General features: G+C 36.1%; 1 protein-coding gene across 5 annotated transcripts in view; it reads right to left on the bottom strand.

Annotated features, from left to right (window-relative positions):
• LOC110021034 (villin-2-like) overlaps window positions 1–17,462 on the bottom strand; it is a 68,816-nt gene that overhangs the window by 34,644 nt on the left and 16,710 nt on the right. For all 5 annotated transcript variants that reach the window (XM_020719368.1, XM_020719383.1, XM_020719389.1 and 2 more), the window contains 8 exons: window positions 15,172–15,240; window positions 14,853–15,089; window positions 14,579–14,756; window positions 14,283–14,415; window positions 1,466–1,625; window positions 1,227–1,380; window positions 1,056–1,156; window positions 830–988 (listed from right to left, as the gene is read on the bottom strand). In XM_020719368.1, coding sequence (XP_020575027.1) covers window positions 830–988; window positions 1,056–1,156; window positions 1,227–1,380; window positions 1,466–1,625; window positions 14,283–14,415; window positions 14,579–14,756; window positions 14,853–15,089; window positions 15,172–15,240 — 1,191 coding nt within the window. The remainder of the gene's footprint in view (window positions 1–829; window positions 989–1,055; window positions 1,157–1,226; window positions 1,381–1,465; window positions 1,626–14,282; window positions 14,416–14,578; window positions 14,757–14,852; window positions 15,090–15,171; window positions 15,241–17,462) is intronic.

The following is a 17,462-nucleotide window of genomic DNA, read 5'->3' on the forward strand; positions in this document are numbered from 1 at the left end:
ATATATCTATGTGTGTGTGTGTGTGTGACACACACACAAATATATGTGTATTTGTGTATGTTAATATGTACATCTTTATCTATTTTTATATGTATATGCGTATCTATATACATTTGTATATATACTAGTCTAATTCTTTCAAATCTGGTCAACTTATCTAAAACCTTCAAAAAAGAGAAAAAGATCCATTGGATAATTATTCATATCAAACAAGCAGATGGAAAGAAGGATGCATTGAGAATCTCTCTATAAGTGAAACAGACAACCCTCTAGAGCCGAACCTTTCCTACACATCTTTCCAATCTCATACAATAAGCTGGTTGTATAGACGATGACGACTGGGAATTCAGTATTAAGGCATAATTAGAAAATTAAAATAAACAGGTTAAAAAAGAGAATCTACCTCGGGAATTTCAAAAAAAAATTCAATGTTTACACAGAAAATTCAAAACTTGGGAGTGCGAAGCTTGTATGACAGAAGAACTGCTGAACAGAAAATAGAAAAAATGATATTATTTTCACTCCGTATTTCTTTAGGTTTCTCTTTTGAAATTAAAAAAGAAATTTAAGGAATTTAGATAATATCTACTAAAAAGTTGAATTATCATCGTGATGCATTTTAAGATCTCATGATACAGTTAAAAGCTTAGTGTCATATTTCTAAATTCCAAGATTAACATATATTTTCATGGAGAAAACAACGGGTAGATAGCTATGACATTAAAACACATCCGGTGGCAAAAGCAACATCGGAGAATGACTTCAAGGCATTTATTTTCTACATTCTTATCCTTATCTGATTTATTAAATTAGCAAAACATAAAGTCACCTGAATGCTTTCCTTTCCAATCCAACAGGCTAGGAAATATTCTTCTTTCTTGTCACCAGAATGATATGTGAACAACACAATATAGCAATCTCCACCGTAGAATTTGCCAATCTCTTCTTTTGGAACTCTTGTCTTGGCACTGCCATTGATTCGCCAAACCTGTTACAGAAGTATTCATAAAACTTCTAGCAAGAACTACCTCAATCAAGTTGCGAGGTTATTTTACCTCAACTTTCCCACCGGCTTCAAGCAAAGGTGGAACCTCCTCACTCACAGGAGCATTTTTTGCGCTCCCTTTTACATCAACACCCTGTTGTTTTAACAGAGCTACCAGAAAAACACAAGAATCAAAAAACAGATAGCTCAATTAAGCATGTGTCTAAACTATATAAAGTACCTGCAACTTTTCCTCTTCCTTCCTCACCACCGCTGATTCCTGTACCACCCATAGGCCAGGAGTCAAAGTTCGATTTGAATGAATGTGTCTCATAACCCTGAATAATTTGAATTATTCGGGTTGCCTTGGATCGATTCTCACTATTAATAAGTTCCTGCAAAAAAAAAATAGAAAATGGATGATATGTAGTAGAATTCTTGCAAAAGTCTAGTCATCAAAGAAAATACCTAATGCATTACCTCAGCAGCTTTGTAAGCAGCTTTTCTCTCCTCCAGTTGTGTTACCCGGCCAACCCAAACGTGAATCTCAGCACCAGAATCCAGCAAATAGCATTTATTGTTTTCAAGCATTGCTTTGGAAAGAGTGCCTTCTTCCAACTTTAATTGACCATCATTGATACTACACCAAGGTATCAATGGTAAAAATGCTAACCCATGTTCTTTTGCATATTATTTGGAAGATAAAATAACACAGCTACAAGAGCTTATAAAAAACATTGTAACCAGTTTTCCTACAAGCAATTTTATGGCATTGAGAACTGATAAGCTGGTGGCAATCAATAATTGATTCTCATTTTTTTAACAGAATTAAAAAGTCCATGCAAGCTTGGCATAGTTAAAATGTGTGATTATTATAATGTTTAGAAATGAACAACAAAAAATAAATAATGATACTGATGCAGCTAGACATAAACTATTAGAAACCATAATCCACTTTATCAAGAAAAAAGTTGACGAGATGATGTTAGCAGCCCTGAAGGTATAGGTATTAATCATTATAAAATCAATAAAGTTTCTTTTTCTCTAGATACCTTCACTTCATGAATGGAATTGATAGCCCCAGATTAACACAAACATACTATATACAAGAAGACTCACCTGCTGCCAACTAAAATAGCAGCAAACAAAGAAACTCATCCAGATTTTACAGCAGCATAAAATAATGACTGAAATAGGAGTCCATCGAATTGACATACAATTTCATCATAATGGAGAACTAAAAGGTTTTAGGGGGAAAAAAATTAAAATACCTAGTTTATATGAAAAAACTTAAATGTTCAATTCGATCTCTGAGAGTTCATCTTCTCTTAATGGCAATTAGAAATTCCTGTTCCATTTTTACATGTGACAATAACTATAAGAACCAAAAATTTTTCTTACCTTTTGCCTCTAAGTGATTTTTCTTTCTTTCCCTTTTTTACTCTGCTCGTGATTTTTTCTTTATGGTTGCTAATTTCCCGAATCGTGACTTTCCTTTTTCTTTTCTCCTTGCCGCCCTCCCGTTTTGACGAGCATCAGCGCTCTATAAGAGCAGAGGTAAAGCTCCGACCAATCTCTTCATCCTGCTCTCTCTCTCTCTCTCTCTCTCTCTCGATTTCGCTCAGACCATCTCCCTCCTTCCTGTCCTCTTCCTTGAAACCCTCGCATACATCCAAGCTCGGTTTCGCCCGAAACCATTGCCTTTGTGACTGAATCCCTCTGCGATACAGTTGCAAGTAGAACTAGCTTTGAAGGCAACAATGGGATCACTTTATACAAAGACCCGAAACTCCCATCCTCTTCCTTCGGCTTCGCTCCTACTCAAAACTATTGAAGAAGTTAACCTCGCCTTCCTCCCTCTCACGCCATAGCTTCTCTAAATCCCATGAATCTATAGAATTTCTTAACTTGGAACTTAAGACAAAACAGAGGAGAAACGAGATTTGAAAATTGTAGGACTTCAAATGCATTTTAATTAATAATAATTAAGTTCATTATTCTCCCTTTTAAAAATTATATTGATAATAATACTAATTTAATAACAAAAGTAATAATCATAAAAATAAAGGTTGATTCCACCTAATTGAATAAATAAATAAATTTCTTAATCATTTAATAATTCTACTTTAAATTGATGTAAGATTGCAAGTTGAATCGTCGAATTCATAGGAGTATCACGTTTTGCCGCCTCGAGATAAGTAACTGCTATTAATTGGAGGATAAACGTATCATTCCTACTTATGGGTGTTATTCCTAATTAACTGTAGTAAATGCATAAATTGTCAGTCATGTCCTTGTTATTTCAATTTGTACTTGTCATAAGTGTTAATTATCATTCATGATGATACCACTAGTCATCTTAAATTATTGCTCCAAAGTTCTTACATATTTATATTAATCGTGCATATGATGTTTTCTTTTTATGTACTTATATGAATTTGTATATATCATATCACGAGTTTGCATTAAATGTTATAATTTTAACATGTTGTATCTGTGGAAACAGAATAACATGCTTATGTGTAATGGTATGTAGGTCGGTAGAACCCTTTGGAATTTTGACTAGTCGGGCCGACGAACCACTAAAGTGACGGCTCAATAGAAAATCATCGGATTTCCTTGAGTTGGTATTTGACCTCTCGGTTTTAGGGTGTCTATTAAAATCTACTATATAAATATAAATGAAAAACATAATAATAAGAAACTTGATTGCATGTTTTCTTATTACATCTGAGCATATTTGACTTACCACTCTCTTTTTTATTCATGATATATATATGCACGAAGCACTCGTCCTTATTTGTTGTCTATACATCTCATTTTGCATGTCGTTTATACTTTAATAGATAACTGTTATTTACAAAGTTCGTTGTACTCATTCTTAATTTTTGCATAACAGGTTCCATTCAGCCACATGTAGACCGTCTCCACATGAGTTAGCTTTTCAATTTTAATTTTCTAGTTTTGGTATTTTCCTTAGTATTTGTTTCTAGCTATTGCATTTTTCTTTGTTGGGTATGGGTAGTTGTTCCATCTTATCATTTCTATTTTGATTTAACTAGTTTTAAATTTTCAATCCAGTTGTAATATTGAACTTTCAAGATTAAAAAAAATTACATTTCCTTTTTATTTGCAACAAAAGTCTTTCTTGAAAAATACAAAACATGTTCAAGTCATATCCTCATGTCTTATATTGTCAGAGTGTACCGTCTTTCAGACCCGAGGTGTGACAGAGTGGTATCAGAGTTTGTGCTTTGTATTTAACATTTATTGATTTTACATCTCATATCCCTTGACTTCTAAGAATTGGGTAGGGTATAGGTTATTCCTGTAAGTCAACATTCAATTGATTTTGATGTAGTGTATCTTTAAATTAGTTAAAATGGCTCCGAAAAAAAGGGGCGTTACAATTGCCCGTGAAAGAGTTCAGACAACAACTATAAATGAGGTGCTTGTTTCTAGGGGTCTCCATTCCCCTAATAGCCATCGTGTCGATCCTATTCAAACCACTGAGACTGCTGGAGCACAAAAGCTCAACTTGGCAACTATCATGGAGGTGGTAACATAGAATGTTACCCAAGCATTACAAGCTAACTTTGTGGCCCAAATTACACAAGTGGCCCAAGCTATCCAGCAAGTTGTGCAACCAGCAGTACAAGCAGTACAAGCCACTCGACCAGTTCCACCTGTGGCTGCCATGGAGATGCAACCCAATCAATTAATGGCGATAGCCAATGAAAGTACTATGGATCGAGTGATCGACCAGTTTCTGAAGACACATCCTCCAACATTCAATGGCACGGTGGACCCAATCGAGAATGATGCATGGCTTCATGATATAGAAAAGACAATTCGAGAAATAAAATGTCCTGAAAACCGCAAGGTGAACTTTGCAACATTCCAGTTACGTGAATGAGCTGATGATTGATGGGAAAGTCACTGCCGCAACACTTTTGGACATAATACAGTACTATCCTAAACAAATTTTGAAAGATTATTCCTGTAACGCCTCGTTTTGTCTACCTGAAGAAGGGTTCGATTAGAATACTCGAAAGAAACCGGAGAAGGAACGAAGAGACGTGGCCAGATGAAAGGGAGGAGAGGAAACGATGAGATCAGAAGTCAAGGAGACAAGTTCTCCTTTAAAAGGATCGGCCAAGGCAAGATTCCCTTACTGGTGGGTTGAGCGACATGGGAGACGTCGAGTGTAGCGTTAGGGTCGGGTTGAGTCGAGTCGAAGAGGAAGACAAAGGAGTTCTATCAATCTTTAAGCGGTTTGGTGCTAAGAGAAGTGATGAGAGTGGCCAAGGAACTCGTGCCCTAGCCTAACAATGAAGAAGAGAAGAGGAAGAAGTCGTTAAGGAGGGCTTGTGCGTTGTCAAGCAAACGAGGAAGCTCAAAAGAAAGAAAGGCTCGTGCGAGAAAGCATGCTCACTTGTGATTCGATTCTCGCAGAGAGGGAGGAAGACAAAGCTCCGTGCGGTATAAGTCTAAAAAAAGAGGATTTATAAGGTAAGATATTTAATAAGAAATTTTATAATATATATATAATTAGGAATACAACAAATAAATATGAAAATTTAATACTTAAATAATGAAAAATTAAAATAATAAATTTATTAAATTTTATACCCATATTTTTTGTTGGCTTAAATTTTAAAAGGGTCGAAGCAAAGACAGAATTAAGAATAATTTATTCGTCTTTGAGGAGAGTATTTGTACTTTTAAACTATAGTAATAATTTATTTCTTCTCAAATATGTTTGCATTTGATGATATTTATGGATATTTTATTCTGATTGAGTTTTTCTTTTCTTTGATTGGTCATATCGTTGTGAATATTATAGTTATTTATTCATGCATTTTAGTGTATATTTTATATAGTATGATTGAATGTGATGAACACATATGTTTATGTTGACTGCTTATATGTGCATGATTGGTTATGATGAAGCACCTTTTGATGATACTAGTGAAGAAACACTAATATACACGTGCACGTAAACGAAAAAATAAATTGATATTGATGTATCTTAATTGACAAGATTTCCTGTGACAGTTGTATAAATATGAAATGATATTGATACGATAATGATATAGACCCCTATAAGTAATATCTTAAATATTTATATTGATTTATAAATAAACTTAACTGAAATGCATATTATTCTTTATTTTCCTTGTATTACTTTAATTTCGAAGTATTAGTATTTATTAGCTCTTAAGCTTACAGTTATTTTAACTAACTTCAAGTTTAAATAAATTATTAAAAAATGAACGATAAACAAGAAAATGTTTATAGAAGACGCAGATAAACATTAAAAAAATAATTTTAATTGTATTATTTTAATTTAATTTGGAGTGACTCTTTCATCTGTTAAATTGTAGATGAATATATAAAATTTAATTCGCATTGTCCGACCGCTTATACTCGCCTTGGTTAATTCCAAGCGTCAGACCGAGTCATGACAAAAGTGGTATCAGAACGCAAGGTTGAGGATAAATTAATTGGATATCGATAAAAAGGCCAATAATATAATTATAAGAAAATTTTAATAATTGAAATTAACTTGACGAGATAATTTATGCATTCAGGCATAGTGAAACACCCGAAATTGTAGAATAAAAGAATCTGATAGAAAACAAAGTAGTACAACCTACTATAAACGAGAGCCTCACTCAAATGATGGTGGTGATGACCCAGCTGATTCAGGAGTCCAGATCGCAACCTAATGATAAAGTTATTGTAGATAAGTACTTGAAGATATTTCATGATCTGCATCCACCTCTGTTCAACGGAACTGAAGACACGATTGAAGCAGAAAATTGACTGATGAAGATAAAGAAGATACTAGATAGTATGGCTTGTCCAGATGAAAAATGAGTGTCGTTGGCAACGTTTGTACTAGATGGAGAAGCTAAAAGGTGGTGGCGTGGCCAGCTTCAGGACTAGTTAGTGGACATACCCAATACGATGATAAGTTGGGAGGAGTTCGTGAATCATTTTAAAGAATGGTACGTACCTTTATCCGCTCGACAATAGATACAGGACAAGTTCATCAAGACGAGGCAAGGAGAGAACATAGTCATGCAGTACGAAGCGGAATTCATTGCACTATCGAGGTATGTGCCACAATTGATCGCTACCACAGAAGAAAAGTGCTACAGATTCCTTTTGGAAATAAAAGATTCGATCAGACAACCGTTGGTACCCTAGGATTTGTTGAATATTCGATTTTAGTAGAACGAGCTAGAATAATAGAAATCAACTATCAACTTACTCAAAAGCGTAAAGAAATGCACAAGAAGAAGACAGCAGAAGAATATATAGATCACTCAGAAGCATCGAATGATAAGAAGTCCAAGAATAATTCAAGTGGAGTTAACAAACGTACAACTAAGAGTACTGGAGAAACTTGTGTCAAATGCGGAAGACAACATAAAGGTGAATGTTTGATGGGCTCTAACTCTTGCTATTGGTGTCGTCAGCCCAGTCATATAGCAAGATATTGTCCATCTCTTTGTCAGAAAAGAGTTGAAGATAAGAAATCCGATGAAGCTTTTTCACAGAAGTCTGCAGGTGGCAGAAAACGATAGTTTATAGCTTCAGCTCCAACTAAAGGTCAGCCAAGGCTATGTTCAACCTCGAGTATGTTCTGTGATTAATAGTGAACCTGAAGTACCTACTGCTGCAGATGGTAATGAGACCCGAAGAGTGTGGCGTTTTCTTATATAGGATATTTTCCTAGTATATATTTCTTGTGTTTGTATTCTTATCCAAAGTATAGTTTAGTTGTCTTGTATTGATTCTTTATCTTTATAGTGATTATTTTCATCTTAATGAATGAACCTTAGTTGAGTTGATAGCAAATGTCGACTAACTTAATGAGAAATGACTTAAAGTCTGTCTTTAAATTTTGAGGATGAAACTTTTATAAGTGGAGAAGATTGTAACACCTCATTTTGTCAACCTGAAGAAGAATATAGAAGATTGGAATATTCGAGAAAACTGAAGAAGAAACGAAGAGTCGAGACCAGTCGAAAGGGAGGAGAGGAAACGATGGGATCAGAAGTCAAGGAGACAAGTTTGCCTATAAGAGGACCGGTCAAGGCAAGATTCACTTATCGGTGGGTCGAGCGGAACAGAAAACGTCGAGTGTAGCGTTAGGGTCTCGTAGAGTCGAGTCGAAGAGGAAGACAAAGGAGTTCTGTCAATTTTTTAGTGGCCTGATGTAAAGAGAAGTGGTGGGAGTGGTAAAGGAACCCATGCCCTAACTTACCAGTGAATAAGAGAAGGAAAGAAAGAAGCGTCCTTAAGGAAGGAGAGCTCGTGTGCTGTCAAGAAAACGAGGAAGTTTAGGAGGAAGAAAGGCTCGTGCGATTTGATTTCCATAGAGGGAGGGAGGAAAACGAAGCTTCACGCAGTATAAGGCTCAATAGAAAGGATTTATAAGGTAAGATGTTTAATAAGAATTTTATAATTAATATATATATATATATATATATATAATTAGGACTACATCAAATAAAAATAAAAATTTAATACTTAAATAATGAAATATTAAAATAATAAATTTATTAAATTTGACACCCATATTTATTGTAGTTTTAAATTTTAAAAAAGTTGTGGCTAAAATAAATTTAAGAATAAATTAATCTTCCTCGGAGTGAGTACTTGTACTTTTAAACTATAGTAATATATTATTTATTCTCAAATATTTTTGCAGTTGATGATATTTGTGGATGTTTCATTCTGATTAAGCTATTCTTTTCTTTATTTATCATATCGTTGCAAATATTGTAGCATTTACTCATGCATTTTAGTGTATGTCTTATACAGTATGATTGAAATTTACTCATGCATTTTAGTGTATGTTTTATACAGTATGAATGAATGTGATGAACACATATGTTTATGTTAAATGTTTGTATGTGTATGACTGACTATGATGGAGCACCCCTTGATGATATTAGTGGAGGAACATTAATGTACTCGTACATGTAAATGAAAAAAAAATATTGATACTGATGTATCTTAATTGACACAAATTTTTAAACGGTGTCTTCTGTGACGACTGTATAGATATGAAATGATATTAATCCCTACGAATAGCATCTTAAATGTTTATATTGATTTATAAAAAAGCTTAACTAGCATGCATATTATTCTTTATTTTGCTTGTATTACTTTATAAGTATGACTATTCATTGGCTTTTCGCTCACAGTTATTCTAACTTTTTAGATTTAATTAAATTATTAAAAGATGAGTGATAAACGAGAAAATCTTTATAGGTGTCAACAACCATTAATGAGGTTATTATTAATTATACCATTTTTATTTAATTTTTAGTGGCTATTTCATCTGTTATGAGTTAATATAAAAAATTTAATTCATCCGTCCAACCGTCCGTTCCCGCTTGGTTAATTTCAAGCTTCGGGTCGGGTCGTGACAATTCCTGGAGCAATATTTCCCTATGGCGGACTGGGCCAAGCTCATGAATGATTTGAGGAAGCTGAATCAATGGATGAAAATCGTTCAGGAGTACGAGACACAATTTTCCAAGATCATTCATTTCATCTTGTCAATTAATCAACATGAGAATCAAAAAATCTATCACCTACTGGTTGGCTTGAGAGAAGACATCTGGAGGTGCCTATCAGTGGTCAAGTGCATGACTTACATAGAACTAGTAGATTGAGTTATTCATGCGGAGATGGAAATCAGTGCTTCAGAGGAAAAGCATGTCGGAAAGCGGAAGAATGCAGATACGCAAGCTAACGGGAGTTCCCAAAAGAAGCAACACAAAATCACGAGGCGAAGAAATAAAAAACAAATCCTAGATGCGTTCATTGCGAGAAATAGCATTCTGGGAATTGTAATTTGGTCGCCAACGAATGCTTCATTTGCTACAATACTAAACATAAAGCTAAGGATTGCCCCCTCAAAGTTCAAGATCAGCTGCAAGCAATAAGCACCCAGAAAAATAATTTCAAGCCTCATCACAAGAGTAAGTTGCATAAATCAAATGGAGGACAATTTTAGAAGCATCAAAGAAAATGTCAAGCGAAGCATAACTATTTTCAGCATCAACAACAACAACAACAACAAATGATGGCGTCTCAACCGTATCAGTAGCGTTCTCTTGCACCACAGTACAGTAGTACCAGCAATCTCAGTAGCTACCACTAATGTATCAACAACCCTCAACTGTGCATTACTAGCCTCAGCGAGCTCAAGCTCCAGAGCAGCCCAGACAAACAATTCCACCATGTAGATTCGTTATGACGTCGGAAGAGGCTCGTGTCCTGATGTGATGACATGTATCATTCTTATTTTAAAGCCACCAACAAATGTATTATTTGACTCTAGGGCAACTCATTCATTCATATGAAACAAATTTGCATCTAGTGCATTGATTTCCCTATTATAATCACATTTATCAATCACTCTGTCATCTAGTTCACTTGTGATCATTACTTAGTATGTTCGTGATTGTGACATTATCATCAATAACAAACACATTCATGATACTCTCACAGTATTCCCACTAGTTGAGTTTGATATAATCTTAGGTATGGACTGTTATCCACATCATGCAATTATTGATTGTCGTAAGAGATTGATGAATTTATACATACTTGGCCCAGTTTCCTTCTGCTTCAAGGGTAGTAGATTTCTCATCTAATTTTGACAGTTAGGTTTTATAAGTTGATATCCCATGGGTGTGCTGTCTATTTAGCTCATGTGATAGATTCTAAGAAATCGAATGTTACCTTAGATAGCATCTCAGTGGTTTGAAGATTTGCTGATGTATTTCCTGAAGATTTGTCTGAGATTGAGTTTACCATGGACTTCCGGAAATCACCTCAATTTCTAAAACACCATATCGAATGGCCTATATAGAACTCCAAGAACTCAAAATCCAGTTGCAAGAATTGTTTATCAAGGGACAGTTGGAGACCATTCTAGTCTTAGAAGACCTGCTGAGAGCTTGTGTTTTGGACTACTGAGGTAGCTGAGAAGATTAAATCCCGTTGGTAGAGCTTGTTTATAACAATAACTTTCAAGCTAGTATCGCCATGGCACCATACAAAACACTTCACGACAGAAAGTGTAGATCCCAATTGTGTTGATTTGAGGTTGGTGAAAGACAAATATTTGGATCGCAACTAATGGATCAAGCTACCAAGAAGATCAGTCAGATCCGAGATCGACTACATGTGGCCCAGGATCGTCAAAAGATGTAACGAGATCGACTACGTGTTGCATGTCATATCACAAGTCTGCATGAAATGTTATAATTTTAACAAGTTGTACATGCAGGAAAAATCTGTCATGCTTGTGTGTGATGGTATGTAGATCGATTGAATTCTTTTGGATTTTGGCTAGTCGGGCCGACGGGCCCATAGAGTGACTATTCTATAGGAAACCGCCAAGTTTCTTTGGGTTGGTATTTGACATTCCCGGTTTATTAAAAACGAGAAAATAAAAATATCGATTGAATTCTTTTGGATTTTGGCTAGTCGGGCTGACGGGCCCATAGAGTGACTATTCTACAGGAAACCGCCAAGTTTCTTTGGGTTGGTATTTAACATTCCCGGTTTATTAAAAACGAGAAAATAAAAATAAATGAAAAACATAATAATAAAAAACTTGATTGCATGTTTTCTTATGACATATGGGCACATTTGGTTTACCACCATCTTCTTGCTTCATGATATATAAATGCACGAAGCACTCCTTATTTATCATTTATATACACGTCTCATTCTCATTGTCCTTTATGTTTTAATAGACAGTTGTTATTTATTAAGTTTGTCGAACTCATTCTTAATTTATGCATAACAGGTTCCATTCAACCCCTATTAGGACCATCTCCACAGGAGACGGCATGTCAATTTTAGCTTCTCAGTTTTGATAGTTTCCTTATGATTTATTTCTAGCTATTGTATTTTTCTTTGTTGAGTCTGGGTAGTTATTCTATATTATCATTTCTATTTTGATTCAGCTAATTTTCTATTTAGTCATGTTGTAATATTGAGCTTTTCTTATTAATAAAATTTACCTTTTTTTTATTTGCAATACAAGTCTTTCTTTGAAAATACAAACTAGGTTCAAATCATTTCCTCATGCCTTATATTATCAGGGTGTACCGCCTTCCGGACCCGGGGTGTAATAATAACTATGATATGTATAAACAAACTCCACAGCAATATTATTATCAGATATTATGAAATCAAAGAAAATGAATTGAAGTATTGAAAAAGAGGAAAGGTAAATTTGGATTTAGAATTCAACATTGTACAGTAAAGTCAATTTTTATGAAGAATTATCTTAAATATCATAAATTAAAATGTGGGATGCCTAGTTAAAGAGAAAATTGAATTAAATACTTCCCTCAAATGTCCGTTGATGATCAGAACATGTCAAAAGAACAACTGATACTGCCACTATCTTCACTCTCACACTTATGGCTTGTTTGGGGCAGCTAATAACTGCGGACGGTGTTTTCAAAAAGCCGTTGTCCCGTTTGTTTATCGCGTTCAGGCTGCTTATCTGGAAACGATGTTCTATTTTATTTAATAAACGCGACCGCAGGATCGACCACGCGGCCCACGTTTGTTCGCATATCTATTGTCCCGCTGCCCTCGAGTGCCCTATCGTGTTTCACTCTCTGTCTCCTCTCCTTTGCCCTATCGCGCCTCTCCGATCTGGCTATCTGATATAAGGGAATGGGAGATTTTCACTGACGACGATCAGGGAAGGAGGAAAAGGTGGGCGGATACCGGAGGCCGAGATTTGTGATACGGTCGGACGGGATAAAGAGCAAGGGAAGAGAGGGAAGGGTAAAGATCATTAGCGGCAGGAAAAGAGGTTATAGGAAGGAAGTGGTGCAAGAGGAGCACAGGGGGTCATCCTCGATCACTCTGCGAGGGACACGGCGTGCTCAAAGTGTGGGCTGGTGCTTGAGGCGCACTCCATTGATGAGATGTCGGAGTGGAGGAACTTTGCTAACAAATCCGTGGACTGCGATCCCGTTCATGTCGGCTGGCCTACTAATCCCCTCCTCACAGACAGCGGCCTTTCAACCGTCATCGCTAAGCTCAACGGTGTTCGGGGAGAGTTGCTCTCCTCTTCACTAGGGCGGTGGCACCATGACCGACAAATGGGATTGCATTTCCTTTCTGAAGCGCCTTTGTTCAAGGAAAAAAGAACGATTTTCATACATTGGAGTTTTCTGGATTATTACATTAATAGATTTGGTTTTAGGCATCAATGAATACTTTTTTTGATTTGCTACTAGTACTATTCTTTAATAAAAAAATATACTTTTTAATGGTTAAACAATGTCTCTTGGTAGACTAATATATAATCAAAATTTCCAGCTTGTTAGCACAAGTGAACTAGCTTATTCTAAATATCACAGCAATATCAAGCTTATCATAGAATTATGTTTATTGGCCCTAAAGTCGAGGATCTTCATGTTTGTTTTGTAGTGATACTTTTGTCCTGTTAGATTGGTTGTTCAAAATTTGAGTGATCTAGCGTTCGGGACATACGTCGTCTGCATTTTAAAATAAATATTACCATTTTCTTAAATGTAATTTTAATACTTTTTTTCTTTTTTAGTACACTTGATACTCATTGCTATGTGAGGTGTGTATCTTATTTTTTCTACAGTCTGAAATGATTTTTTGCTTCTCAAGTATCAAATTTAATGTTATGACAGTTATGTTGCAAACAGCGTTACTGCACAGGGGCAGAATGGTCATTTATTCACAATCAGCTGAAAATCAGTTGTTTTCCAACAGCACAAACCAAACCACCAACCAGCTTATCCGGATCAGCGGCTGATCAGCAGCTTATCTGGATCAGTTGTTTATCTGCAGATGATATAAGCTGCAGCTGCCCTAAACAGACCCTTAGTCATTGCATTATACGCAAACTAAAAAGCAAAACATCAACAATCAAACAGAAGGCTTGGGCAGTTTTCAATGTTATTTTGTTTTCAGAAACAAGGAGTTTATCCACGAGGAGGATTATGACCACTTTCCACTTATCCCAAGAATATAAAAGTCAAAATGAAAAATAAATTATCAAGTTACGTTAAATAAAACAAGAATCACTAAACTGGGTAGTAAGGATGCCCACTCCCCCTACCAAAAAAATTAAAATGTAAGAAAACATATGTAATTTAAAAGCATTACGTTTATCTACATTATTTCTTGCAGACGAGCTGCTGAAAAACTATAGCCTTGCAGTTACTCAGTTAAATAAAGTAGACAGGAAAAATACCTATAAATTTTAGGTGGAGTAATTTCCAAAACAGCATCATCTTCACCTGCAGGCTTTTTACCGATTGGTGCAAAACCACCAAAGAGGACCCAAAATTCCCCCGAGTCTGATTCTGCTACAAGTTTCCCATCATCTAACAATGTGTTAAAAAGAAAAGATTAGCTATTGGCTGACTTTCCAATTCAGGCAAAACTGCTAAACCGGACCCAGCCTGACCCGGACTGCAACAACCATCGCACTACCTAGCTTGGTGCTGTCTAAAAGTAACAAAATTAGTAAATTTCGTAAGAACTTACCAATAATTGCAACTTCACACTTTCCTTCATGGTACTTATCCTTTAAATATTGTATCACTTCTAAGGATTTTGCTCTTTCTTGGATATTAGAATTAGCTCCATTAAATTGATATATTTTATTTTCAGTGTCCAAGATGAATACATCATCATGATTCAGTGAAGACCGGGAAAACAGAACCTGCCCAATTAAGAAAATAAAGCCATCATTTGCAGAAAACAGCTTGCTCATGAAATTGGAAAATATATTAAGAAAAAGAACTTAAAAGCTACTCACTTGCTTCATTCTAACAACTCTTTTTCCCTTGCAAACATAAAGACGGTTTTCAAACTTCTCCTTTTCTGGCGTCTTGAAGCCCGAGGCAACGCCCCCTTCAAGAGGAATGATGCATGGCTTGAAATAAGACAAAAACTTGTCAGATTCATGACCCTGAAGCTCCCTGTGTTGAACTGCACGACCTCCAAGAGCTGCATCAAATTCTACTGTCTTGATTGCTGCTGCTCCAGCTTCATCCTGGAAGTCAATTCTCATTCAAACCAACAAGTAATCTCCGAACACCCTTTCTTATGATATCAAAAATGGTGAAATACCATACTTGGCTAGTGTCTTTCCCGATCCAGAAGTGAATATCATACTGATAAGAACCACCTTTGCCCGAAGTAGTCTGCAATAACATGGACCAGTAACATAAAATAAAAATCAGTTTATGCAAAAGTAAAATGATGCATTCTCTTTTTATTTCACTCACTACAAACTGCAAAACTAAATCAGAAAAATAATTGAACCACAATAATCTTTCTGCAATGATGCAATAACAAAAAAGATATTGCTAAAACTCTGTCACCATCAACATCAAATACTTATTCAAAGATTGCTCAAAAGAATCATATTATTAGTATGAATAATTTTAATTTCTAATCAATCAAGTGCCAAGTAATATAATGTATAGCTTACTACAAAAGGATTCAATGAGGTAGTAATTATATTTTAATACACATTGGGCGTGATTTTAATTGCTGATATTTGTGAATTTCAATAAATAATACAATTTTATATTTTTATTATGAATTTTAAAGAAGGGATTGAAATTAGTTAATCTAGAAAAAGGAAATTTCGGGGATGTTACGACTTTCAGTTGACTCAGTTAGTAAAGCCAATCGCCACACTTTCCTAGGGGTAGATCAACTTCTTTCTCGCAGAGGAGAGAAGATTGTTTCAAGGTACCTCATGAGAAGATTGATCATTGGATAGCTAAGGATTACTGATACGGCGGTTTTCCACCAAAAGCCGAACCGGCTTGGCCCGAACCAGTTCGTTGAGACAGAGGGTTGGACCGGCCCCCTTTCATTAGCCGGGAATTTCCCCCCTTCCTGTTTTCATTTCCCACCCCTCCTTTTTTCTATTTATATGTGTTTTTATGTCTTAGGGTTCAGATTATGGTATTTTCTGATTTCAATTTGTGAGGACAGCCACCGGCATCCTATTTTCCCCTCCGAGAGTTGTATATGACATTAAGGGTGGTGTTCTGGTTGTATCCCTCTCCCCGGTGGTGACTATCTTCTCTGACTTCCATCTCCACCTCCCCTTCTAGCCGCCCGTTGGTTTTCCCTGCACCCCTATGCTCCCAGCCACCAACAACCAGGAGTTTTCCCCAGCCGCTAGCACCACTTTCCCATTCTCAGTCACGGTATGCCCAGAACTAGCCCCGTCAACCTCCCCCAGCCACTTCTACGGCTCGCCTCCCCCAGCCCACTCTCCCCCTCTTTTCCCGTAGCCATGCCCAACCAACCCTGTTTCCCCGCCGTAATTCACAACCGGTTGCAACCTGTTCCCTGTCATTGAATACAACATAGTCGCGGCTCTTCCTACCCCTCTCGTGACAACCTACCACTCGTTTTAATCCCATCCAACCGTCAGGCCTATTGTAGCCGTGAGGCCTTCCCTGTTGTATGCAAGAGTTTCTCCCTACAGTCACCGCACCTATTGTTCTGCCCGCACCACCACCTCTTGTTCTCACCCTCGGGGATCTTTTGCATTAATTGGTCATTTATTTCCAATTTTGGTGAGTCTTTGTTGTAACATTTGAATTTCAGTAATAATATTTGTATTTTTTCATGCTTTTGGCTTCTTATGGTATCAATGGCCTTGCGCATCTGGCCATGTATTACAGTAGAATTGACGTCAACAACATTATACCTTGTATGAAATTACGTGATTGTTTATGACATGGCAGTTCTAAGCAATGTCTGAAGTTGACCTCTATGTGTGTTTCATAAGTTAAATTGAACAACATGTGAAAATGACGAGCAACAAATGAGGCATAAAAAAATCAAGTTCATATAACTTCGATCATTGTTAAAAACTACTTAAACAACATCCAATCACAATATTGACTACACCAACATATCCATGAATTGTCGGTGTAATGCCAACAATTTGAGCCCACATCACAGCGATCATCGAAATTGCTTAAATGAACCCTAATCGTAAAATAAACTTCACGAGCGCGTCTGAAACATCAAAATTATCTAGTGAAGATACCCACAGTCCAACTTTATTGCACTCGACGTAGACACAAAATTCGAAGTGATGGGCAAACTAAGACACGAGGCAACAAGATCTACTTAAAATACATAAAAAATGAGAGTGAGAAAGTGTCTCTCTTTCTATGCATAATGTGTATATGTGTGTATGTGTATGTCCTTACTACCATTTGATTCACCCAATTGGAATAATTAATAATAATAATAATAATAATAATAAAATATCATAGTATATCCTTATGCCTTTAACTTCACGCATCATCCGTGTACCTCTTACTTCTCTACGCTCACCCATCAGCTTTATCTTCATATCAGGTCAAGCTTTAGGCCGCTCCTCCTCTCA

The sequence above is a fragment of the Phalaenopsis equestris genome, unplaced genomic scaffold (genome assembly GCF_001263595.1).
Source record: "Phalaenopsis equestris unplaced genomic scaffold, ASM126359v1 Scaffold000002, whole genome shotgun sequence".
NCBI classification, from domain to species: domain Eukaryota; kingdom Viridiplantae; phylum Streptophyta; class Magnoliopsida; order Asparagales; family Orchidaceae; genus Phalaenopsis; species Phalaenopsis equestris.